The sequence below is a fragment of the Chrysochloris asiatica genome, unplaced genomic scaffold, assembly GCF_000296735.1.
Source record: "Chrysochloris asiatica unplaced genomic scaffold, ChrAsi1.0 scaffold00016, whole genome shotgun sequence".
NCBI lineage: Eukaryota > Metazoa > Chordata > Mammalia > Afrosoricida > Chrysochloridae > Chrysochloris > Chrysochloris asiatica.
Genome location: NW_006408534.1, coordinates 5870336 through 5897765, shown reverse-complemented (window position 1 = coordinate 5897765; position 27430 = coordinate 5870336). Strand labels below are relative to the sequence as shown.

General features: G+C 43.5%; 2 protein-coding genes across 2 annotated transcripts in view; both read right to left on the bottom strand.

Annotated features, from left to right (window-relative positions):
• Nucleotides 1–2642, bottom strand: part of GALNT14 (UDP-N-acetyl-alpha-D-galactosamine:polypeptide N-acetylgalactosaminyltransferase 14 (GalNAc-T14)) — a 346096-nt gene extending 343454 nt beyond the window's left edge. Inside the window, exon 1 of the mRNA XM_006835163.1 lies at nt 2514–2642. Within this exon, the coding sequence (XP_006835226.1) occupies nt 2514–2642 (129 nt within the window). The remainder of the gene's footprint in view (nt 1–2513) is intronic.
• A 2350-nt stretch (nt 2643–4992) lies between these two features.
• Nucleotides 4993–27430, bottom strand: part of CAPN14 (calpain 14) — a 163466-nt gene continuing 141028 nt past the window's right edge. Inside the window, 1 exon segment of the mRNA XM_006835279.1 lies at nt 4993–5061. Coding sequence (XP_006835342.1) covers nt 4993–5061 — 69 coding nt within the window.

Sequence of the window (27430 nt, the reverse complement as noted above, 5' to 3'; positions counted from 1 at the left end):
CCTCCCAAGCCAAGGACAGGCCCTGACCTATGGCTGCATCCAATAAATGTATGTTAAACGCACATCAGGATAAGAAGAGTCAGAAAAGGAGGAGAGACTACAAAGTTGAGTGTGCAGAGAAGGAAACACATCTCTTGTCCCTGATCCCTGGTGTAAACTAGAATAAGTAAGCTTAAGGTAATGAGTTTCAACACAAACCAGAGAAAGTTCATGTCCCTGCAGGCATCATTAACTGCATCACAGGGAGCAGAAGCAAACCAGGGAAAAGAAGAAAAAACTCCAGCTCTATGGGAAGGGCTTGAGGTGAGTGAGAAAACTGATCCACTGCTGCAACGGCTATTTGAAGTCACTAGTCTGCACCATTTGCCTATTCAACACCCTTAGACAGCCCCACAGTGCCTGCCCACAAGGTCCTACATGATATGACTCCTAGACTCATAAAACCTCCCAGACTCATTTCAGCAGTTACCCACATACTTTACACCCAAATTATGCCAAATTCACACAGCATGCTGCGTCATTCCTCTGAGCCTGTTTCCTGGAGTTAACCGAATACTCCACTGCTGACTGCCCTGCAAACCTGTTCCTCCTTCTCAACTAACTTCTTCCAGGAAGTCCTCAGGCTTCCATGAAATTGAGCCATCTTGCTCCCCAGCAATGGTCCTGGTTCACTTACCAGAATCCCACATGAACCCCATCCTCAGGGAATAAGTACTACATTTTTGTAACCATGGCTCTTAGCACACTGCTTGACACATTATTGTTGTTAAGTGGCATCCAGTACGGTTCCAACTCATAATGACCCTGTACAGTGTTTCCAAGGAGCGGTTGGCTAGTTTGAACTGCCGACCTTGTGGTCCCTCGTTTATCCTACAGCACCAAACCAGGACTCAACCTGACACATGGTTGTTGTTGTTGTTAGGTGCCATCGAGTCGGTACCAACCCCCTAGTGATCTTATGCACAGCAGAATGAAACACTGCCGGATCCTGGACCAACCTCACTACTGTTGACACATGGTAAGTGCTTAATAAATGTCTGTTGAACTCAACTAAGTATTGACAAGCTTCCAAAACACAAATGCCAGAAGACTTAGTTAAAATAAAATTTGTGAGATACCTTAATATAGTGAAACGATCCTGAGTGTCCTAGGTCTGAGATCAAATTAGTCAGTAGCCTCAAGGCCCATTCTGTAAAGTCTCTGAACCAGTTTCCTAATTTATAAAATGAGAATAATACCGCCAACTCAGACAACTGCTTGTGAAGAAAGTACCCACTAACTATTTGATACAAAGTGGATACTTTACCACATAGTAGGTCCTGGTTGTGCAGTGGTTAAAATCCTCAGCTGCTAACTGAAAGGTCCCGGTCAACCCACCAACTGACTCAATCTAGTTCCATAAAGGGGGAAACCGTAATGGGCAGTTCTACTATGTGCTACAGGATCACTATTAACCAGAATCGACTAGATGGCAATGAGTTTGGTTTATTTTTCTTTGGTTTCGGCCCGCTGTTCGGAAACCCTATACAAGGTCGCTATGAGTCAGAACCAACTCTAGAACACTTGACAGCAATAACAGCATTACTTGCTCGTGTAGCTCTTCCTCTCTCTCCCATTCTCCCAATTCCACCCAGGTTTCCAGCATTCTGCTTTTCACTAGAAACTCCTAGGGGTCTTTTTCCTATCCCAGCTAGCCAGGAATTCCCCCAAAGATCTCCTTCCATGCCCCAGTACCAGGTCTGTGGCAGGGACAGGAAACTAAAGAACGGGTGTCTAAATCTAAGGGTAAGAGTTAGCCGTAAGGGAAATCTTGGCTCCACTCTGATGAGCTAAATGGGCAGGAGTTAGAAAAGCCACTTAGGATTCCCATTTTCCCAACTCCCTACCAATACACGAGTGTATTATTACAGGAGAACTTTCAACTTCCAGTGCAGCCTAAGCGCCCAGGAACAGTTATAAAGCTGGGGTGGCAACAGGCGGGGTGGGGCCCGGCCGCAGCCACACCGGAGACTGCAGGGCGCTTGCCCGCGACGCACACGCGCGCGCGGCGCACCGGGGGCCTCCAGCCTCCCCTAGTCGGGCCTGGAAGCTGCGGGAAGGAGGTCAGCACAACCGCCAGACTTCAAGCTTGAGCCTGCACAGGCCGTGCCACCGAACCAAACCTCATGCGACTATCTCGCGGTGTCCACGGGCCGCCAACCTTCAGCCGCAGCGCACCTTCCGCCCCAGCGCACCTTCCGCCCCAGGACCCCGGGCGCGCTGCTCAAGTTGGGAGCCACGCTCTGCCAGTCAACGTGCGCCCACCACCCACACTCACTCACACACATCGCGGGACCAAAGATGCCCCCGAGCTTTTTAAAATCCGGAAATAGCCCATGGTAGCCGTGTGTGACGCCTGGTTACCTGCTCGCAGCGCCCAAACCCTGGCCGGGGCCTCCCAGGAGCCTGCAAACCCGGCGCGCGGACTGCGCGCGCTCCAGCAATCCACTACCCCGAGTGCGGCCAAACCATACCTTGGGGGTCTGCACTTCAGGTCCCGTCGGCACTTCCAACTTCCTTTTGGTTACCCAGAAGAACAGCAGCACGGTGATCCAGAGTATCCCGAAGATGGGCAATGCCAAGCGGCGGGTCAGGCGCCGCATGGTTCCCTTTGCCTTCTCCTCTTCGAGACGTTACGTCCCTGGGGCACCCCCAGGCGGTGAGGGTCGGCGGGGCAGGAACCCGGGATAGCGCCTCACTCTGGGATGCGCAGACCCGGGATCAGGGTGGAGGAGCTGCGGGATCCAGCAAGGCGCCCCACCCGTTTCTGAGGGAAACGAGCAGGGGTCGGGGTATGAGGCGCCCTGGGGCGGGGCAGGCGGGCTGGACGCCGGCTTACCCCGGGAAGCGCGGCGGCAATCGAGATGTTCCCCACGCTGCCGCTGCCACTGCCGCCGCCGCCACCGCCACAGCCGCCGCCGCCTTGCAGACCGCGGCCGAGAGGGAAACTGACTAGAGCGGCGGAGAGGGAGCAAGCTAAGGCTGTGCCCTACACTCCGGGAGGAGCACGAGGAAGGCGGGACAGTAGGAAGAGAGGATGGGGGCGATAGGGGAGGGCGGGAGCCGCAGACAGACCGACTTAAAGGAGTCCTGAAAGGGGGCGCTACCGCCGCCCGCCGACCGAAGAGCAAGGTGCTATTCTGTGGCCGCCCGTGCCAAGCCCGGGTGGTAGCTCCGGGGCCATCCTGGGTTGAAGCGGGAAAGGTGCAACGGAGGATGCCCGCCACCCCCAGCAGCAAGCTGGGACGGAAGGCCCCGCCCTCCCCAGGCGGAGCTGTGCCTGGGAGAACTTTCCCGCTCTCACTGGGGTGCACGTGGCGATCACACCGGGTCCGCCTTCCCTGCGTCCGCCCTCCAGGAGTCTCGGGTGTTGGGGCGCTAGCAAGGCTGCCCAAATCCGGGCTCATTCTTAAGGCTTTCAGAGCCAAGGTCGAATTCAACCAACTCCCTATGGTGTTCCTATGCCTGCCTGCAGGTGCCTGACAACTTTTTCTGCTTAATGGAACGCTGAGCCGATCTAAATTTAACTTTAAAGAAATTCTTTTACAAAATTAAAGTGCAATTATCTCCCTTAAAGATTTTCTCGCCCTGCAAGCATCAGGGCTCTGAACTTGCAAGAAAGGGATCTACAGTTGGGTCAACCACAGAGGTTTATGAAAAGTGACTCTGGACAAGGGAATGCTGGATACAGAGGATTACTTTTCAAAAGCCCTTTCCCAAATGCCTTTGGGAAGAGCGTCCTTCCACTTCCGGATTTAAACCACCTTGGTCTACAGGTGTAAACAATTTCTGAAAACCATCTTCATGTAGGCCTCAGCTAGGCTAGAATAATAGTGGTATCACTAGCCTATAGGTCCTACAGTATCAGGGTGCCACAATGTTCTAAGTTCTTGATTAATTGACTGGTTGGAAGTTCAAGCCCAGCCAGAGGTGCCTTGGAAGACATGCCTTCCAAGTGTGTTGCTGAAAGATCACAGCATTGCAAAGCCTAAGGAGCAGTTCTACTCTGTACACATGAGGTCACCATTCGTCAAGAATAGACTAGATGGTAACTAGCAACACAAAGGGTTCTAGACCTGGCTCTGCCAAAGAGTTCTGCCACTTTTGAGCAAGTCACTTCTCTTCCCTGAGCCTTCGTTTCTGTGTCTGTAAAATGGGGATAATACTACCTTCTCTAACATGAGTGAATCGTTCTGAAAGTTTAATCAAGGTGCTGGTATTTTCTAAGAGGATAAGGAAATGCCTCAGGAGCAGTGGCTGCTGCAGAACTGTGCCATCTTAATGTATGCAACTGTGTGGTCAAGTTTCTTGGGGAGACAAGAGTGATGTGCCCACTACTTCAGCCACCATGCCCCTGCCTCTCTCTCCCTATAGAACTCAGCACATAGAGATGGGGTAGGTATAAAGAAGGGCTCCGGATTTCATTCTCCAGGGAAAAGGAGTCCCTAAGAAATGAAAACATCTATTCAAAGTCTCCTATGTTTGGTGCCTTGTCTCTCAGTTTCTCCGGGGACTCTCTCATAGACCCAAAGAGTTCTTGGTCAGACTGTAACTAAGTTTTTGGTGGGAAACAGCAGTGGAACTCAAATAGCCCAAAAAAGCTGAACGTTCCTGCCAGCCCATCTCGAGATTCAGCTGAGCTCTCAAACTATCACACAGAACCCTGGGAATTGTCAGCATTTGCCTTTATTAGAACTCTATCCACTGAAAGGTTGGGGTAAGCTCCCCAGCTACTGTTCTGGTCAGAAGACAAAGCTGCCTGGTGCCAGTGGGTGGGGGCATGGAGGGGTGGATAGCAGAAGCAGACCTGTAAGTTCTGCAGCATGTGCATGGGTCCTTGATTCCATTTTCCCTTCTCTTCCAGGATCCCACCCTGGAACTGCAGACTTAGGCCTGAAAAGCATCCTGCAGCTGCCTCTGCAGGGGACCCCCAGGCAAGCTGTTGAGATGCTGTCAGCTCCAGGCAAGGGCTGCATCTCGGCAACACTGTAGTCCACTGCTCAGCGCTTTGTGATGCTGCCTCTGAGTAACAGATGGCAGACAGTTACACAACACCACCGCCAAGCTTTCGAGATGGTGCAACACCACACTGCCTGCTGCTGCTAAGGTGCTGAGGAGCTTTATTCTGACAGTTTGGCATCTAGGGAAACTGAGACCCTACACTGAGGCCTGTAATACCCAGGAGAGCAGAGATTTCATTCTGAGGTGTTTGTTTCTTGAATCATTATTTTGCCCTCCACTCAAGTGAAGAAGATCCCCTGAGTCTATGGAAGCTCTCAAGGGTATCCAGTGTTGCTAAGAGTCATTACCTGATTCAGCCAAAGGGCATATTAGTCTGGGTTGTCACACCAGCAACTGTCATTTAGATTGAAACAGATTTCAAATGGAACTGGAAACATCTAGAAGTCAGGTGAGTCTCCATGAAAGGCTCAGCCCTGCTGGTCTCTCTGGAGACCCAGCCTACACAGGGGTCTCTCATGCTCAGACAGATATTTAAAACTTTAATAACCAGCTTAAGTAATACAGAGTGCCATTGATCCCAGTAGGGGATTAGCTATCACTGGTGATTTATCCAAGCAACTCCCCCCCAAACCCCCACCTGCCTCTCACCTCAGCCTATATAGAGAGGAAAAGCTCCTTAGCCAAAGATTTAACATGGCAGAGAATGGGGAAATAAGTACACTCAGAATTAAGAAGGTTCTGGTACCCTCAAATGTATCTACTTCCTCTTCTTGATATTCTTAAGCATTTCTCATTTCATTGGGCCAGTTTCCCCCTCTGTAATGTGATGCTCTCTCAAAGGCCCTTCCAGCCCACATGTTCAGGGTTCTAACCTCCCTTGTCCCTGGAGGAGAACTCTTTTAGCCATCCCATTGTTGGCAAGTTCTATGTAAGCTGTTCTTTCCTCTCAGCCGAAGATATTAGAGAGAAAATTGGGTATTGGAGCAGATGTGAGTCATTCATGTTGGTATCAAAACTATAGAATCAAATCCATTATGGTCCCAGAAATCTGTGTAAAGCGGCATATGGAGTAAATGGAAGCTGGAAACAGAAGGGAGCTGTGAAGTCCTAAGGGTGTGCTCTCTGGCGGCAGCTTTTGCTGTGGATTTTCCCACTTTGCTTTCCTTTTCCTTCAGCTGTTCCCTTGTCACTCTCATTCAGCTCACTGCAGAGGCTGCAGCCTTTTGTTCCTCTTGGATCTGATTTCCAATGTCTTTCTTCTCTGCCCACTGCGTGACTTCAGTAATGAATGTGTATATGTAGGATACTTACGTATGTGTATCTTGCCATCTGCATGCTCATTGGACCTGCTACCCCCAGCAAGATGCTCTCTGTGACAACCTAATGAAATGACATGCACAGAGGCAAGGCAGTTTTCTGGTAGGTCTGTACCCTTCCTGGGCCATAAGGAAAGGTAACCAGTGGTAAGGCAGATTGCATCGAGATGATGAGATGAGATGCTGGCATGCTGGCCCGGCTCTGGCAGGGCGCCCTGGCAGCAAAAAGAGCGGCAGTGAGAATTCAGAGATGTCTGTCTTTATTCTACAGTAGTACAGACACGAGTCTTTGGGCCGACCCCTACAGTCTGCTCTATTCAAGTTCCAACTGCTCTATTCAACTCTCTTACTTTAAATAATACATCATCTCCTTTTCCTCTGTGTGCCTCTCCCTTTTTCTTGCCACTGTAGATCCTGTCAAAGCCGTTTGTCCTGGGTCTCCTGCAAGGCCTTTATCAAGTGAGTGATGCAATAGTTCAGGCTGCTGGTAAATGAGAATTAGCTATTACCAACCCTCTTACCGCCTTTCTTTGCCATCAGGGCACATCTTTGTCAAAAGAATGAAACCAGCCAGCCATTCCTCTTTATCTTTGACCAGTAGATGAGTGGTTTTTTCCTAAGGGATCTGAGAGTTCACCTTTCTGGATCTTTCTCTATCCATTAAACAACTCATTTTACCATCCCACTACCCTGATTCCCCCCTTTGTTTTCTTATTTGTTTCCTTCCTTCACTGTATAATTTGCCTCCTTGAAAAGGATTTATATCTTTGCATTTCAAAAGCCTGCTTCTTTCATTATTCAAAATGCCCTCAACTTTCTTTGCTCCTCACCCAACTGCCAAGTGTAAAATTCACTGCTGCTACAGTGATACGTCTTTGATGGCTACAGAACATGATTTGATCTGTGATGGTACCCTGCAGTGACAAGAGCCATGGTCCTTCCTATAAAAGATGCACAGTTCTAACAGCATGAAGGAGCAACCCAAGTAAGTTAAAGAAACATGGAAGAAAATGTATTAACCTAAACTATCTAGAAGGTCCCTGTATAGCATAAATGGTTAAGTGCTCAGCTACCAGCCAAATGAAAGGTTTGGTGGTCTGCTTCTAAAAGGTCACAACCATGAAAACTCTATGAAGCAGTTCTACTTTGCAACACATGGAGATGCAACAAGTCAGAATCAACAGCAACTAGTTTGGTGCTTTGGTATTTTTTAACTAGCTAGAGAAAACTTAAAAGAGAAGAGCACATGCAGAAGAAGAAAGGAAGGGATCCAAAGACACACGTCATTCATTCTCCAGCCACATTCGGTAGCCATCTGCATGACCTCTCTAGATCAGACCATGTTCCCGTGCTAGCTGCAAGATTTTCACTGGCCGACTTTTTCAGAAGTAGATCACCAGAGCCTTCTTTCATATCGTCGTCTGGAAGCTTCTGTGAAATCTGTCCACTCTGGGTGACACTGGTAATATTTAAAATACACGTGATATAGCCTCTAGTATCATAGCAGTACATAAGACACCACAGTACTGCCAGAAACTCAAACCAAATTCAGAAGACTGATCAAAGATTATCATTGTTGATGTCAAATGGATCTTGGCTAAAAGTGGAGAATACAGGAAAGATGTTTATATAGCAACCCTGTACAAGGTTTCCAAGGAGCAGCTGGTGAGCTTGAACTATCGACCTTTCAGTTCAAATGGCTTTGCAGTCTGGCATCTTAGCCCACAGTGCCACATCAGGGCTGTTTATTGACAACAGTGTAAATAATAAGGATTCCAGAAGATTTCATTTTGCTCTTACAGAAACTATACATCGACCAAGAAGCAGTCATTCAGTTATGAGATAATTCATGCATTGAAATCAGGAAGGTATGTGCCATGGTTCCATCCCTTCCAAAACTTATTCAATCTATATTGTTGTTGTTGTTAGGTGCCATCAAGTCGGTACCAACACATAGTGGTCTTATGCACAGCAGAACGAAATACTGCCTGATCCTGGGCCAACCTCACTACTGTTGCCATGCTTGACTCCATCGATGCTGCCACTTGGCCAGTCCATCTTGCTGGGGGTCTTCCTTTTTTCCTCTGACCCTCCACCTTACCAAACATGATATCCTTCTCCAGCGACTGGTCCCTCCTGACAATATGTCCGAAGTATGAGAGACTAAGTTTGGCCATCCTGGCCTCCAAGGAGCACTCTAGCTGCACTTCTTCCAAAACAGATCTATTGGTTCTTTTGGCAACCCATGGGACTTTCAATAGTCTTCTCCAACACCATAACTCAAAAGTATCAATTCATCTACAGTCTTCCTTATTCACTGTCCAGCTTTCGCATGCATATGAGGTTATGGAAAATACCATGGCTTGGGTCAGGCACACCTTAGTCTTCAAGCTGACAACTTTGCTCTTCACACTTTAAAAAAGTCTTGTGCAGCAGATGTGCCTAATGCAATACGCCATTTAATTTCTTCACTGCTGCTTCCATGAGTGTTGATAGTTGATCCAAGAAGAATGCAGTCCTTGACAACTTCAATCTTTTCTCCGTTGATAAGAATGTTGTTGATAAGAATGTTATGCTGTCTAAAGAAGATATTTGAAATGAACAAATCATTGATTTTGCAGAATTCTATCATGCAATCTCCAGCATCATTTCTATCACCAAGGCCATATTTTCCAACTAGTGATCCTTCCTCTTTGATCCCAACCTTTGCATTCCAATCACCAGTAATGATCAATACATCTTGATTGCATGTTTGATCGATTTCAGATTAAAGAGTTTGGTAGAATTCTTCTATTTCATCCTTACTGGCGTTAGTGGTTGGTGTGTAAATTTGAATAATAGTGGTATTAACTAGGCTTCCCTGTAGACAAATGGATATTATCCTATCTCAGACAGCATTGTACCTCATGACTGATCTGGATATGTTCTTTTTGACAATAAATGCAACACCATTCCTCTTCAATTTGTCATTTCCACCATAGTAAACCATGTGGCCATCAGATTCAAAATGGCCAATACCAGTCCATTTCAGCTCACTAATGCCTAAGATATCGATGCTTATGTGTTTCATTTCATTTTTGAAAACTTTCAATTTTCCCAGATTCATACTTCATACATTCCATGTTCCGATTTTCAATGGATGTCTACAGCTGTTTCTCTTCATTTTGAGTTGTGCCCCATCAACAAATGAAGGTCCCCTGGCTTTTCTCCCACAGGCTTTACTCCATTCACATCATCACGGTCAACTCTACTATGAGGAGGCAGTTCTTCCCTAGTCGCATTTTGAGTGCCTTCCAACCTGAGGGCCTCATTTTCCGGCACCATATCTGACAGTGTTTCTGTGCTATTCATAAGGTTTTCAGTGACTAGATATTTGGAAGTAGTTTGTCACTCTTTCTTCATAGTCGGTCTTCGTCTGGAAGCTCATCTGAAACCTGTCCACCTTGGGTGACCCTGCTGGTATTTAAAATGCCAGTGGCATAGCTTTCAGAATCACAGCAACTCACAAGCCACCACAGTACGACAAAGTGACAGACGAGTGGTGGATTCAATCTATATGCTGAGCAAAATAATCTAAACTATTTGAAAAAGAACGCAGTATAAGGATTGGAGGACGACTCAATAACAACCTGTGATATGAAGGTGACACACCTTACTGGCTGCAAGTGAAGCGGACTTAAAGCACTTACTGATGAAGATCATAGACTGCAGCCTTCAATATGGGTTATACTTCACAATAAACCAAAATCCTCACAGCTGGATTAATAAGCAACATCATAATATTTGGAGAAAAGGTTTAAGTTATCAAGAATTTAATTTTACTTGAACCCACAATCAGCGCCTGTAGAAGTAGCAGTCAAGAAAGCAAATGTTGTATTGCACTGGACAAATATGCTCTAAAAGATCTCTTTAAAGTGTTAAAAAGCAAAGATGTCACCTTGAGGACTAAGGTGCACCTGACACAAGTCATGGTATTTTCAGTCACCTCAAATGCATGCAAAAACTGGACTATGAATAAAGAAGACTAAGGAAGACTTGGTCCCCACAAATTATGGTGTTGATGAAGAATACTGAATATACCATGGACTGCTAGAAGAAGAACAAATCTGTCTCAGAAGAAACACAAGCAGAATGTGCCTCAGAAATGAGGATGGAGAGACTTCATCTCACACTTTTGGGAAATATAATCAGGAGGGACCAGTCCTTGGAGAAAGAGCCCATTTTTTATAAAATCAGCAAAAAGAGGAAGACCCTTAATGAAATGGATTGACACAGTGGGTCAAACATAACAATTACGAGGATGGCATATTCAGTAGGGCACTCACTATGGAGTGAGAACTGACTCAACATCACCTATCAACACAACAGTAATAAGCATCATCTCTGGTAATCAAGGCTAATCCTTGATGGGCTGAAGTTTAGAGACATATTTGAGAGGTAGAAATGGGTTGTTGTTAAGCGTTGTCAAGTTGATTCCCACCCATAGCGACCCTGTATAGGGTTTCCAAGGAGCAGATGGTGAGCTTGAGCCACCGACCTTGCAGTTCAAACAACTTTGCAGTCTGACGCATTAGCCCACGGCTCCACACCAAAAATGAGTAGGAAAGTTCATATCCTGAAGGAATGAAACTGTAGTGGATATCCCACAACTGGGCTACCACTTCAGCAGGGAGAAACCAACGATGCCCCAGGGCTGAAGTTGGAACTAATGTGGTAGATTGTATGATCAGAGCATTAATAGATGTTGCATATTGAACGTGCCCAGTTTTGGTGGACAGTCACGGTTTGTACCTGTTTTTGTGATATAATTATTAATAGTGCCCCATTTCACTTTCAGAATTTTCCTATTTTAAGCAATAAATTTGATGGTGACTGTGTGGATTGAAGGATTTCTCGTGATGTTGCTAAAAGGAAAACAGTTTTCCTTAGGGCCTTTGCTGTTAAAGCTGCTTTGTTTGTGTACTGAGTTTGGAATAGTCTGAATGTTTATGTGAGGCACTATTCTGGATAAATGACATTCAAAATTTTTATTCAAAGAAGAGACAATGAAGAAAAAAACCAAACCAGCTGCCATGTAGTCAATGCCAACTCATGGTGACTCATGTGTCAGAGTAGACTATGGTCCACTGTTGATCTTTTACAAGTAAATGGCCAGGCCTTTCTCTCTTCTGCAGTGTCGCTGGTGGATTTGAACCATGAACCTTCCAGTTAGTAGCTTAATGATTAATGATAGATAAATTAAGCCAGCTTTAAATAAACAAGTAATTGAGTTGCCCACATCAGCTAATGGCCGTCTAATCCAATCTACCCAATGAAGATGTTTTATCTACCTATCAGTCCCTCATCCATCCCAGAAAGTAGCCAGGTTTCTGGGACAGATGGTGTCTTCAGAGGGCAGGGCATTAGATTCTAATTAGACTTTAATCCCTTCAGCATCTCTTCCTGTTACCCAAATGTCTACAGTGGCCATTAAAGCAGGACTTCAAACTGGTTTGGACTGGTTCAGTCATGGCTGACAAAGCAAAACCAGAAAAGACCCAAATTGCGGGTCAAAGCCCTGGAATGAGAGACTCTTAAGAGGTGTAGTGAGCCCTTTGAAGATCATAAGGCATAAAATTGTATTATTGGCAGGCCTGAGGAGATTCACAGTGGCTCGATCGGCTGCCATCTTTGACTGGGGCACCGCTGTTCCCAAATCTGCTTAAATCCAACAGGCAAGAGATTTGGTTGCCATGTAATGTGTCTGCTGTCCTTGTTTGCTAAAAGGGAGATTAAATTTCTACCAGAGCATCAGGCCATAATTTTTCCCATTCTGTTTACTGCCCCAGTTTACCCAATTTTTAAAAATTCACATCTGTTTCAGTTTCATTTCCTCAGCCATGACTGAACTAGGGAGTACTGGATCAAAGGACAGCATTAAAGTAACACACAAGAGTCAAACAGCATAAGCATAATGATCACTGGAATTGGCAGCCCATCTTTGTGTTGGGGACACAGTAGGGAGTGGGGACTAGCAAGGCAACAGCTCTAGGTGGTCATTCCAATGGAGATCAAGTATTGCCTGTGTTTTCCAGTGTCTCAAGAAAAGCAAAGCTCAAATTACTATATGAAATATCCTGAATTTTAACTATTGTCAAGGAATTCCATTTTTTCTGCAAAGTCCTTGGTGTCTCAGTCTTGATTCTGCTTGCTAAGTGCCAGTGGAGTCCTGGTGTGACGTTGTGGGTTAATGCGCCAGACTGCAAAGCCATTTGAACTGCAAGGCCGGTGGTTCAAGCTCACCAGCTGCTCCTTGGAACCCCATACAGGGTCACTGTGGGTTGGAATTGACTCAATGGCACTTCACAACAACAACTATAACCATAAAGTTTTAATAAACAAGGAGAATTTCCTAAGTACCATTAGTCCACTTACTTGGGAACAGACAGACCCAGCTAGGACAGAGCAGGGTTGGTGAGCCAGACTATATTAGCATACAAAGGAACCATGGAGATCTAGTTCAAAGTCCTTCACACGACAGTTGAGGAAAGCGAGACCCAGAGGAGGAAGTCCCATGAGCTGCCTATGGTAAGATGACACGTTCATTGGTTAAGCTTGACTTATAAATCATCTCTTGACTTATATTCCCCACCCCTCAATGCTCCAAAGTGAAGCTCCTCACTAGATTCAGCAGGCCAAGCGCTACAGGGAGTGAAGAGGTTTCCTGGAAACTCCAAAAAGTTTCCAGGAAATTGGCAAAGTAATGGACAGATATTTTGTGGGCACAGACTCTGGGCAATTTGCTGTAGGGAATAGAAATAAATGTAATGTCCTTCCCCATCTTATCAAGGTAGTGATGAGAACACAGACATGTGTGCTACAAGTTTAGCGTTCTGGTTCTTCCTTCCTCTGTGCCTTCATTGAGTAATGTTGGAATCCTGGGTAACAGTGCTTTAGTCTGTCTTCAAAATAGCTACACTGCAACAGCAAAGTGGTTTTTGTAGCCATATTCTGTACCTTCCCTTCACTTTCCCTCTCTAAGCTATACAAATATTAATTAAACATAGATTATGAGCAAAGTGCTTTTAGCATTTGAACTCAACTGGACAGCGTCAAAGGGATGATATTAATATCATTCCCCTGTTGGCAGAATACTGTTTTTGAAAATAAAAAAACTCCTTCCTTCCTGGAGTTTTCTCCATGCAGACAATTTATTTTACCCATCCTCTGGCTATTTCACCTTTTGTGTCATCATTTTCATGAGACAAGTGAAAATAATATTTCTCTTGTGTTCCAAAGAGCCAAATCCCTTTTTCTGGCTTGATCTGAAGAAGGCGGGTGGGAGCAGTAATGGAAAGAAATCTGATGTTCAGTCTAAGCACAAATCCTCAGGGAGAAAGAATGCAGCTCTTTGAAAAAAAGAAAAAGAAAAAAGCTTATACTCATGAGGTAGGAGATTTTCAATTTATAAAGGTTTCCTATTTCTTTCAATGGTCTGGATAACTGCTTTCCAGAAAGGTTAGGCTTCTTATGTAGAATGTAAACCTGCTTCTTGGATGTGGGATGTAGATTCAAATGTGATGAGTGACAAATGTCCGTCTCCCTCCCTTGAACCACTATGCTAGGGATTTGAAAGGAGTCCCTGGGTTAAGTTGAGTACTCAGCTATTAACGGGAAAGTTGGAGGTTCCTCAGAAGAAAGGTCTGGTGATCTGTTGCTAATATTTTAAAGCAGTGTAGCAAAAGAGTGAAAATCTATTACCCAGAGAGATGGAAAAGTTCCTCTCAGTGATTTCTTCCCCCATCACTGCTCTCAGGCCTGAATTCCAAATTGATTTTCTTAATAACTATTAAAGATCTTTTTAATTAAACCAGGCATCCTCTTCCTTGGCAAACTTTTCTTGATGGCATCTTTGGTTAATTAAAGGTTTAAGCTGCAAAGACATATTACATAAGAACAAGGGAAGAGGTTTTCCAGCAGAGGACCCTGCTGCAGAGGCCTGACCTAGGCCTCCTAGTGACTCTCATCTGCCTCAAGGGTCTCAGAACCCCCAGGAAGGGTTACTCATGAAGACTATTGGGGCAGGGGGTGATTTTTCTATTTCCTGAGGTTCTGTCTCTTTCCAGGCCTGTCAGGTAAGTGCCCATTATGTCTTTTTCATAAAAGTCTCCCTCATATTTATCCTGATTCACTGATGTTGGCAAAATGTTTCTACGCTTCCATCCAAAATGTAGTTGATATATCTGGTAATCAGAGAGCAAGGCATAAAGGTCTCTGTTCACCCATCAATAAAATGCAGCTACCTCTACAGGAAACTGTTGCAGGTTCTCGCAAGAAGGAAACAATCATATATATGTTTGCAATAGTAAATGGTCCTGGTCCACCACCTTCTTTCTCCTGGTCCCTTTTTTTCTACCAGGGCTCCTGTTTCAAGATGTTAGAACAAGGTAAGGTGTGCAGGCTGTCTGTAAGGAACCAACTTTTCTTCATACAAAGTACATAGCTCTTAATTTGGGAACCAGATCCACTACCTTGTTTTATTATCATCATGGTTTCAAACAAAATCAGATTCAGGCATTACACTATCGTTAAGTGTTGTTAAGTTGGTTCCAACTCATAGCAAACCTATAGAGTTTTTGAGGCTTTACATCTTTGTAAGAGTAGAAAGCCTCATCTTTCTCCTGCCTGCTGATATTCTGTGAGTGATTTTGCTATGCACTCAAGTTTGGGAACTACCAATCTAATCAATACCTTCAAGTCTTATCGGTGCCACCACTAGGCCAGCCTGGAGATAGGAGGACAGCCCATTATTTCAACATTTTGATCTTACAGGTGATTTAGGCAGGCAAAACAAAATGAGGAGAAATTGAAGCTCACCAGTATCATTAGGAAAAGTGACTCCAATTTTAATGAGATACCAAGGAGAGTGTAAAATGATTTCCTTTATGTTTTGTTGTTTGTGCTGGGAACAGAAGCATATATGGTCCAATGTCATTATTAGATTCCTAGAAAGAGATCATTTACAGAAGAACACTGGTTAGGGGTTCACAGCTCCACCTCAATGGCTCTCAAACCACTCCAGAGAATCAGAATCACATTGAGAGCTTGTTTCATTGGATACTGTATTATAAAAGTTGTCAAATATTTGAACAGCAGAATAAAAGTATACCTCAAAGACACGCATATAAGCCAACCTCCTAGATTTGACAACTGTTAACATTTGCCATACGTATGTGTTTCTGTGTGCTCATGTGTGCGTGTGTAGTTACTGATCCATTAAATTGCAGTGAGTTCCTGAAATCCTGCTATATAACAAATGAGTAATCACCCTAAGTAACTAACTGAGAGCACACGTCTCCCTAAATGAAGGCAACACCATCACCACACCTAACTGAGTTAAAAATAATTCCCTGAGATTGTTTAACACTCAGTACATAATCAAGTGTCTAGATAAAAAAAGACAAAACAGAACAACAACAACAAAAAACCCCAAAGCTCTTTGGGCCAGCTCCCCTAAGATGTGGATTCAGTTAGGTGACAATAGCACTTTAAGGAATACTCTGGTAGATGACTGCTGGATTCAGAATACTTGTCCTCCAATAACTGAAAGGACATTCACTATAGACTGTCTTGTTCTTGAAAACTGCATGGCAATTTGCATGACACTTAACATAACAGTCGTTATTTTATCCAATCATCTTAGCAATGTTACTCTAAGGTAGGTAAAGGTAAGTTCCATGAGGCAACTGAGGCCAAGAATGGTTGGGACCTCTCCCAGGTCCTCTAGGGAGATGATGGTGGTGGTTGGGATGCCAGCTCTGGAGTGGTGGAAAGAGCTCCAAAACCCAGTTTCTGCTTTCAACTCTATACCAAACTTCTCAGATCTTGGGTTTAGTTCATTTATATAGTGAAGAGCTAAATCAACAGTGTCTAAGATCCTTCCACCTCTGTATGCATTTGATTTAATCCATTTCTAACTCTTACACCAATATTCTTTATGCATCTCTATTTGATTCAGTAGCAAAGTATACAGTTTCCCCATATTAAGGCATAAGGGAAAATACCTTAGAGCAGAATTCTGCTGAGATAAATTTGACCAACAAAAATCTCCCACTTGTTATGGACAAAGATGTCCAGGTTTCTTAAGCTTAAGGAGAGGTGTAAACTGATACTGAGCAACTCCTTTAGTAAATCAGATGCAACAGGGGATGGTGAGGAAGATACTCTTGCTTCTGCCTGAGCTAGAAAGGCAGTCCTCTGGAGAGATGGTATGGCCGGGATGCTGAGCTCCTGGCTCTGCTACTTACAGCCTTAAGGCAGCACATGTGAGAGAAAGGGATGAGTCTTTATAGAGGTGCAGGAGTCTACTACCTCCTTTTCCTTACTGTTTTACAGATGACTACAGAAATCTACAGGAGTCCTGGTGTGGTGCTGTGGGTTAATGTGCTGGGCTGCAAGATCGGTTTGAACTACAAGGTTGGCAGTTTAAACTTAACAGTCCCTCCTCGGAAACTCTATACAGGATCTTACTAAGAGTCAGAAGTGACTTGAAGGCACTTTAACAACAAAAAACACAGAAATCTAAGAGCTCATTCCTGGCAACATCAGCAGTAATTAAACAGAAAGGATATGCTCAGTTAAAGACCCCTACTTCATTATAAAAGTGACCCCAGCTTCCCCACCCTTCCCTATTTAACAAGGGCCCTGTGCTTCCTTAGGATGTCCTGAGTGGCATGAAACATTTGCACTTAACTATTAACCAAATGGAGTCCTGGTGTGGTGTTGTGGGATAAAGCACTGGACCGCAAGGTTGGTTTAAAGCACTAGGTTGGTAGTTCAAACTCAGCAGCTGCTCCTAGGAAACCCTATATAGGGCTGCTATGAGTTGGAACTGACTTGGAAGCACTTAACAACAACATTAACCAAATGGTTGGTGGTTTGAACCCTCCCAGTGACACCACGAAAGAAGATTCTGGTATTCTAATTCTATAAAGATTCATGGGAAAGAGAGCCTTATGAAGCAGTTCTACTCCATACTACATGGGGTTGCTTGCATTTTTGTTTCGTTGTTTGTTTTGTTTTGTTTGGGTGTTTCTTAAACCGCTACCAGATTCACCAACATTTCCCAGAACTAGGAGGGATGGCATTTGATAGATAAGGACCAGAGCTCTTTTAAAATTCTTCACTTGGGAAGACTTTAATTTTATATGTATTGTGTGAATTTTTTACAAGCAGAGCATAGTCGTGCAACTCTTATGTAATTAAAAATAAATAATTAAAAATTTTGACGAATGATAGGTTTTTCTTTTCGGACTCTCAAAGACAATGCAATCTCCAGGGTGCTGTAAATGGCCCTGAGGTTTTCACTGGTATATGTGTGTGTGAGAGAGAGCTGGAAGTAGAGAAATGATATGGGCTCCCATATACAGGAAATGGAGTCCTCGTGTGGTGCTGTGGCTTTATGTGCTGGACTGCAAAGTCGGTTTGAACTGCAAGGTTGGCGGTTCAAGCTCACCAGCCGCTCCTCAGATACCCTATATAGGGTCGTTATAGGTCAGAACCGACTCAGCGGCACTTAACAACAACAACAAATACAGGAACTAAATGCAAAGGGCCTGTTGATACTAATACAGCAGGGACAATGGCAGCAGTTAAAGGAGCTCTGGTAGTGTAGTGGTTGCAAGTTGGGTTGCTAATCACAGAGTCAGCAGTTCGAAACTACCAGCAGTTCCAAGGGAGAAAGATGGAGCTTTTTGCTTCTCTAAAGATTTACAACCTTGGTAACACTATACAAGGTCACTATGAGTTGGAACCAACTCCAAAGCACGTAACCACCACCACCACCAATGACAGCAGTAAAACATTTATATACAGACGATGTGCACTTTACAGGGACAGGTGAAAACCAAGATTAGATAATAGGTGGAAGCTGGACCAGTGGTGGGGGCTGGGAAAGATGTGAAGTAAAAAACCAACCACCTCAACACACACTCTCCCTGGTGACTCGTTATCTCTCAGAATCTCCTCTCTTTACCCTCAGTGCTGCCAGACACATCCAGCTGAGAAACACATCACCACAGCATCACTCATGACACCCTACCAGAGGTGCTCTGACAGTTATGGTGCTCAAAGGGCCTCTCCATTCATTAAGAAGTGAATCACCACCAAGCAGCCTGTCCTTGTCCTTTCAGGAAGGGACTTGCCAGTGCTCAGGGTGGCTGCCTGAGATCACAAAGTCCAGCAGTCTCAGAGGAAGGTTAAATGCTTTCTGTCTCCAAAGGAGTCACATGCCAGCTAGAGATGAGTCCTCATCATGGAGAGTCAGTCTGAGACGTGATCTTTGAGATCAGTCGGCCAATGCCCCTTTTCTCTGTAACCTGCCTCAGACGGTCTCTGGGATGGTCTGGCGTTAGTGACACTCAAAATGCCCGAATCAGCTGAGACGGTCATCATTTCTCAAAAAGATAGAACTGGAAAGGACAAGGACCACAGGTGAAGTGGAGTCTGTTTAGCTTAGAGGCCTGTGTTCTAATCCCAGCTCTGCTGTCAGCTGTGGATTTTTGTCATGCTATTAGCCCTGACTTTCCCCAGTTTACTAGTCTTTACAACTAGAACATTAAAATACCTCCCATATAGAGCGATGGGTTACCTCGGTGAGATAGTGCACATTACAGGGCTTAGCAAGGGCTCAGTGATAGCTAATTTCACATGTCAAGCACAACTAGCACGCATTTGTCAGTGGACGCACACATTTTGTTATAACGCTGAACAGATTTCAGAGGAACTTTCCAGACTACAGTGAATTAAGAATTAGCCATCTACTTCTGAAAATCAGTCAAAGAGAACACTATGGATCACAAAACCCTTGCTATGATTGTCCATGGGGCTGCCATGAATCAGGGACACACTTGATGTCAGTTAACAACAGCAACAACAAGCCTTGTTATGCCCTCAACCCTACCTGATCTCCTCATAAATCATGCCCCAACATCCCATTTCCTCAGAGCTCAAAATTCCCCATAGAACTGGAAGATTCTATGGGCAAAATATTGAATGATGATGTAAGCATCAAAAGCATATGGAAGGAATACAGAGTCACTGTAACAAAAAGAAAAGATCGATGTTCAGTCATTTCAAGAGGTAGCCTATGATCCAGAAACAATGGTACTGAAGGAAAATACCCAAGCTGCACTGAAAACATTGGCAAAGAACAAGGATCCAGGAATTGATGGAATACAACTTGAAATATCGCTCAGCTTAAGCCAAGAAATTTGGAAGACAGTTACCTGGTCAACTGATTGGAAAAGAACCATATTTGTGCTCATTTCCAAAAAGAGGTGACCTAACAGAATGTGGAAATCATCAAACAATATCATTTATATCACATGCAGGTAAAATTTTGCTGAACATAATTCAAAAATGACTGCAACAGTACATAGAGAAATGCCAGAGGTTCAAGCCAGATTCAATAAGAGGATGTGGAACATCAGATGGATTTTGGATGAAAGCAGAGAATACCAGAAAGATATTTACTTGTGCTTTATTGACTATGCAAAGGCTTTAGACTGTGTGGATCATGACAAGCAGTGGACAACATTATGAAGAATGGGTATTCCAGGACACTTAATTGTGTTCATGAGGAACCTGTAGACCAAGGACAGTAGTTCATACAGAACAAGGGAATACTGAATGGTTTAAAATTAGGAAAGGTGTGTGTCAGGGTTGTAGTCTTTCAATATACTTACTCATTTTGTATGCTGAACAAATAATCTGAGTTTCTGGATTATATGAAGAAGAACATGTTATCAGGATTTTAGGAAGACTCATTAACAACCTGTGATATGCATATAACAGAATCTTGCTTGCTGGAAGAGATTTCTGTTGTTGTTAAGTGCCATCGAGTTGATTCTGACCCATAGCAACCCTGTATAGGGTTTCCAAGGAGCAGCTGGTGAGCTTGAACCACTGACTTTGCAGCTCAAATGACTTTGTAGTCTGACGCATTAGCCCACAGCGCCACATGAGAAGAGGACTTGAAATACCAAAGACCATAGTATAGACTGCACCTCAAAGGAAAGAAAACAAAAAGCAACACAATTGGACCAACTAACAACATCCATATAAATAGAGGAAAAATTGAAGTTGTCAAAGACCTCATTTTACTTGGGTCTACAATCAACACTCATGAAAGCAACAGCCAACAAATCAAACTTTGCATTTTGCATTAGGAAAATCTGCCACAAAAGACCTCTGTACAGTGTTCAAGAGAAAAGATATCAGTTTGAGGAGTAAGGTATGCCTGATCCAAGCCATGGTATTTTCAACAGCCTCATATGCATATGAAAGTTGGACATTGAATAAGGAAGACCATAGAAGAATCAATGCATTTGAGTTTTGGTGTTGGAGAAGAATACTGAAAGTACCATGGACCACCAAAAGAACAAATAAATCTTTATTGGAAGAAGTACAGCCAGAATGCTCCTTAGAATTCAGAATGGGGAGACTTCATCTTTCATACTTTGGACAGGTTATTAAGAGGGACAAATCCCTGGAGTAGGACATCTGGCTTGGGAAAGTGGAGGGTCAACAAAAAAGAGGAAGACCCCCCTCCTCCAGAGAGATGGATTAACACAGTGGCAGCAGCAATGGGGTCAAACATACTAACAAGGGTGAGGACGGTGCAGGATTGCGCAATGGTTCATTCTGCTTTACATAGGGTCACTACGAACTTGAACAAGGCTTTGAGGACCTTCAGCTTTCCATTTAAAAATAGACATAATCATCCCTGCTCATGAACCTAGCACGCCTATTACAGCAGATGTGTAAAGTATTCTGAGAAGAGCAGGAAGGAAGTGTCAGCCTAGCCCCCAACACAGAAGTGGAGTTATTGTTGTTGTTGCTAAGTGTTGTCGAGTTGGTTCCGACTCATAGCGACCCTATGTAGGGTTTCCAAAGAGTGACTGGTGAGCTTTAACCACCCATCTTGTGGTTCAAACCTACCTTGCAGTCCAGTGCAATAACCCACAGCACCACACCTGGACACCATAGACGTGAACAGCCATGCACATATTGAGCCCTGGTGGCCATTGGTGCTGATCCCAACTGCACTGCCACTGATTGTGAAACCTTAGGTAAATTACTAATACCCTGTCTGCATCTTCCCTGAAAAATGGTTTCTGTATCACCAGGTTGCTATAAGCATTAGATGAGAAACCACTTATGAAGAGATTAGCATAACCTGTCTCCATTAAGTGGAGCTGTGGATCAGTATTAGAATCATAATGCACCATGAGCTGTTGTTAGCTACCACTGAATGGATTCCCACTCACTGTGACCCCATGTATGCAGTGTATGATTGCTTCATAGCCAAACTTTACATCAGAGGTGCCTCTGGGTGAATTTGAACTGTGAATCCTATATTTATAAACTTTGACTATTTTTTTTATTAAACTTTTTTCCTTATGACTTTGCAAGGGTTCTTTGTATATGCTAAGTAATAAACCTTTTTCAGTATTGGTGATGCAGGTACCTTTTCCCAATCTTCCACCCATTAACAACTTGCACTCTCATGCCCATTATTATGCAGAAAATCCAAGTTTCACACAAATGTTATTTTTGTCTATGGTTTTTGATTTGTTGTTTATAAAGTTCTTCCCCGCCTCAATATTACAAAAATAACTTAAAATTTTTTCTGCTTTGATCTTTATAGCTTTTTTAAAAATTATTATTACATTTAGGTCTTTAATCCATCTTCACTCTACCTTTGTATACAGTGTGTGGTTGAGATTCAGTTTTCCAACATTGCTTCTTTAAATATTTCTTTCCCCATTGATTTGTAGTATGGCTTTTATATTATAACACCAAGTCCTTTTATATATGTAAGTTTGTTTCTAAGATTTCTCTTCCATTCCATTGGTCTATGTGTCTATTCCAGTACCAGGATAGCCAGAGTTTTGTTAGTTTGCTATCTATAGTATGTCTTTATTTTTGTATGGCAAATCCTCAGTCTTTTCAAATTTGACTATATGATTTGTGGATTTCTGCCATATAAATGTTAGAGTATTTGCTGATTTCCTTTGTAAAAATCCAGTTGGAATGTCAATTAAGTGACTTTATGGATAAATGTGTGAAGATATTTTTAGTGAACTCATCCCAACCATGAATATAATATATTTTCATTTACACAAGTATTTCTTTATGTCCCTTAATTATTATGCATTTCTAATGTGTGCTTGTTCCTGAATAGAACCTTAAGGGAGATAAACTCAAATTTGAAACATAATGCCCCTCAACATTTCTCAACAGGGTAGGCAGGAAAGTCTCATGCTCACCGCGGAGATGTCTGCCGTTTGATAGCTCATCAGGCTTGCAGGGTCCAGTACCTGAAAAGGACCCAGGAGAAAAGCAGATAAAGGTGGGTCCTTGTCTTAGTTAGCTAGTGCTAATATAGCATAGTGGTTACGAATTGGACTGTGAACCGCAAGGTCAGCAGTTTGAAACTACCAGCTGTTACATGGGAGAAAGATGAGACTTTCTGCTCCCGGAAAGATTTACAGCTTTGGAAACCCTGAACAAGGTCACTGAGAGTCAGAACCGACTCCATGGCACCTAACAACAACAACAACAACAATATAGTCTAGAGTCCTGGTATGGTGCTTCAGGATAATGCACTGACTGAAAGGTTGGTTTGAACTGCAAGGCCAGCAGTTTAAACCCACCAGCTACTCCTCAGAAACCCAATATAGGGTCACTGTGAGTCAGAAACAACTCGACAGCACTTACCAACAACAGCTATAACACAGAGCCCTGGTGTGCCTCTATAGGATGAGTATTGAACTGGTACCACAAGGTCTGCTGTTCAAACCCACCAGCCACTCTCAGAAACCCTATACAAGGTTTCTATGAGATGGAACTGACTACAGTACACAACAGCAATAACACAAATTCAAGAAACAGAAGGCTTTTTTCTCATAGTTTCGACAACTGGAAGTCCAAATTCACAGCTTTCTCTCTCCATCAGACGAGAGGGGAGGTCTGTGTTTCTTTTCCTTGGTTCCTGGGAAGCTCCATGTGGTATAACATCTACCATCCTCCACCCCAGCTTTCTTCTCTGTGCCTATCTGCTCATTTTATATCTTAAACGTGATTGGCTTAAGACACACACTACTCCGATGTAGTGTCCTTAACATAACAAAGAAAACCCTATTCCCAAAAAGGATTAAAAGTACAAGTATACCAAAACCCACAGAGTTGCTTAGGGCCCACAGAGACCCTGAGGGACTGAACAGAACTGCTCTTTTTGAGTTACTGAGACTAAATCTTTAGAGTAGCAGGTGAACCTCATCTTTCTTCTGCGGAGCAACTGGTGAGTTTGAACTGACTTTGTGGTTGGCAGCCCAAAGATTTACCCCACTGTTTCACCAGGGTTCCTTATCATAAGTATCAAATCAAAACCAAACCCACTGCCATTGAGTTCATTCTGACTCATAGCGAACCCTCATAGGGTTTCTGAGACTAACTCTTACAGGCGCTGACAGTCTCAACTTTCTTCAGCAGAGAGGCTGGTGAATTTGAAGTGTCGACCTTGCAGTTAGCAGCCCAATGCTTATCTCACACTTCCACCAGGGCTCTTACCCGAAGCATGTTGTTAAGTACCCTCAAGTTAGTTCCAACTCATAGAGACTCGGTATAGGGTTTCCTAGGCTTTAAATCAGGGATGGGAAACCTTTTTTCTGCCAAGGGCCATTTGGACATTTACAACATCATTCACAGACCATACAAAATTAGCAACTTAAAAATTAGCCTGGAAGTTTTGTAACAAAAACAGGGGAGTGGTTAATCTTACAGTCCAGAAACAGAGGATCCTAGGACCATCAAGAGAGGAATGCACAAGCAGAATGCGGGACCTTATCCAGAGAAGCATCAGTACCAGAGATGGAGGCAGAGATGGGGGCATGGAGGAGAGGGATCGGCTGAGGACTCTAGATTCATGGACTAAGAAGAGAAGGACTAAGAGCTGGTGTCTAGGAGCAGACTTGCAGAATGTGCCCTTTGGAGATGTAAATTATTATATATGCCTGAGTGTTTTTGTTTGTTTGTTTGTTTGTTTTTTAAAAAGCTAAGGAGTCCTGGTGTGGCGCTGTGGGTTAATGTGCCAGACTGCAAAGTCGTTTGAACTACAAGTTTGGTGGTTCAAGCTCACCAGCTTCTCCTTGGAAACCCTATGCTGGGTCACTATGGGTCAGAACCGACTCGATGGCACTTAACAACAACAAAGTGGATAGAGAGAAATACTGTTAATTGATGGTACATGGAGTGGATTATAATCATTGTAATGAAACAAGGTGTATGATTTGTTAAATGTAAAACTGATGATATGCCCTGTAAACTTTCACTCAATCCACAATAAAAACCTTAAACAAAAATTTAAAAATTAGCCTGCTGTATTTGGTCAAACAATTAATGAACTCACCCCTAATGTGATGCGGGAGTCCTGGCGTGGCACTAGATCACAATGTCAGTTTGAACTGCAAGGTTGGCAGAAAACCTGTACAGAATCACTTTGACTTGGAACCAACTCATCAGCACTTAACTACAACATTGTGATGGCTTGAATTATGGTTGCCTTGGCAGGGCCAAACCAAATGATTTTTTTGGAACTTATACGGCCAGATGTTCCCCACTCCTGCTTTAAATCTTTGTGAGAGCAGAAAGTTTCATATTTTTCTCCAGCAGAGTGGCTGGGGAGCTTGAACTACAGACCTTGTGCTTATCATATGGTGCCACTGGGTTAGGATTTCCAATACTTATTTTTAGGAGACACAATTCCGCCCATAAGAATACTGCTGTCAGTCTCACATTCTGCTGCCTTCTCATATCAGGGGAGAAATACTTATTTGTGGGAACAAGCCCAAGTCCATTTCTGACCATTGTTTCAAAACATTTTAAAAAATATATTGCTGTCTCAAAAGGAGAGAAAGGAACATCATATTCTCCTCTAGAGACTTCCCTCAAGGCCTTATTACTAAAGCTAATGCTCAGTTAGTTTCTGATCCCTCTGAGAAGGTTTTGATCTCTTGGATTCACCCCTCCCTGAGAAACAGCATAAAAGGAACCAATCTAAAGTTCTTTCTACAAATGCCCCATCCAATGAGGGGGCTAAAAATTCATTTTTAGCCCCCTCATTGGATGGGGCATTTGTAGAAACTGGAACCTCTAGTCAATTGGTTTGGTAATTGATCAGACAGACCCCTTGTTCTAGTCTGAGGTTTGTTACTTATAAATTATGTGCCTTTGTGATCTTCGGGATGTTACATAATCTTTTTGAGTCCCAGTTTCATCATCTGAAAAGCAATAGCGTCAAGAATATCTTCTTTGCAGAGCTTGTTGTCAGGACTTGAGATATGTATACAAAGGATCTGGCACAGAAGGTAATCAACAGCATCATCATTTATTCTTGTTGCCCGTGACAATGTGGTGATGATTAGGCTGTCACTGTGAAGGCGAGGACCATGTCTTTGCGTCTTTGTTCCACCACCACCTCCAACACCATTGATGTTATGGGCATATTGAAAATACTCAACTCTATGTTAGTTCAATAACTTTTTGCTTTTTTTTTTTTTTTAAAGACTCTCCTTGCACTTGATTGGCAGCTCTACCAGAGGGAATGTGAGATGCTGTGGGCTCTGGAAACAGAAAACGAACTCTTCCCCTCACTGAATAAATAAATATATCAGTGTTGGCAACTATGGTGCGCATGACTTCTGTTTGACTGCCCATATCTAAACCACTTTCTATCTTAGGGGAATCCCTCACTTGGTGAGGGAATTAAATAGCATTTCCTAAAGCACTTGAAAATGCTAGTGATTTCCTTCCCCAGGCTCCCTTGCAGCTAGAGCCCAGGCATGTAACTTGGACTATGTTAATCAGTATCCTCTGTGCTGATTTTTTCCCCCCTTGGGGGCCAGCGAAACAAGCAATAGCTCAGTCAACTTGGGTTCCTATACAGAATAAACAGTGGTGCAAATAGGAACATCTCGTTCTTTGTCAAAGAGGCAGTGATGTTCCCTTCAGACCAGCTCTGCAGTATGATGCGAAGCTCAGCCTGCATTTTCTGTGAGCTTCCCTAAATCCTTTTAACTATTCTATTTCTGTTTTATCAGCCAAAGTCATCTTCTCTAGCTTGCAACCCAGAATTTGACTGACACGGGAAAGGTACCTAGTCATTCTGCAGTTCATTTTCTTTCTTTCTTTTTTCATCTTTTTTGTGGCTGTTGTTAGCAGCTGTCTGGCCAGCCCTTGACTCATGGTGACCCCAGGGATAGCCTGTGCCATCTCCACGGCCATTTGCGGATCAAACCACTGTGATCCATAGGTTTTTTGTGATGCACAGGATTTTTGAAAGTAGATTACTGAACCTTTCTTCTTAGTCCATCTTAGTCTGGAAGCTCTGCTGAAACCTATTCAACATCACAGCAATATGAAGCTTCCACTGACAAATGGGCAGTGGTTGCACATGAGGTGCGCTGGCTAGGAATCTAACCCAGGTCTCCTGTGAGAATTCTACCACTTTCCTCCATCCCCATTTCTTGAGGACAAAAGGAAACAATGTATTCTGTAGAACAAAACTACTGCAGTGATCATTAGCCTCAAGCTATTATAGTGTTACTAGTATTCCTTCCAGACATCTGAGTATTTGTGGCCCCAGGAAATCTATATAGTATAAGAGAGGTCCCACCTCATGGGTTGTTTGTGTGAATCAGATCAGAAGGCCAGGGTTAAAACATGCTCCATATTTACATGTAGAAGTACCCAGAGCCACCAAAGAGTGATCCGTATGAACTGGATTTGGGATAAGGAGTAGCTCTGGACCTCAGCTCAAAGAAATCATGACTCCTATCTCCAAGATTCTGCAAACGTTCCAGATGATGTGAGATCATCTCAGCACAAACAATCTTTCAACACTTTCAAGAACATAATTCCTTCCGTTTTCAAAAACTTGCTAAAAGTTAAATATAAATTACTATCTTTTTACATTTATTTTGTTTTAATATATCAAGAAAGAAAGAAAGAAAGGAAGGAAGGAAGGAAGGAAGGAAGGAAGAAAGAACAGAAGGTTATAGAAAAAGAAAAAA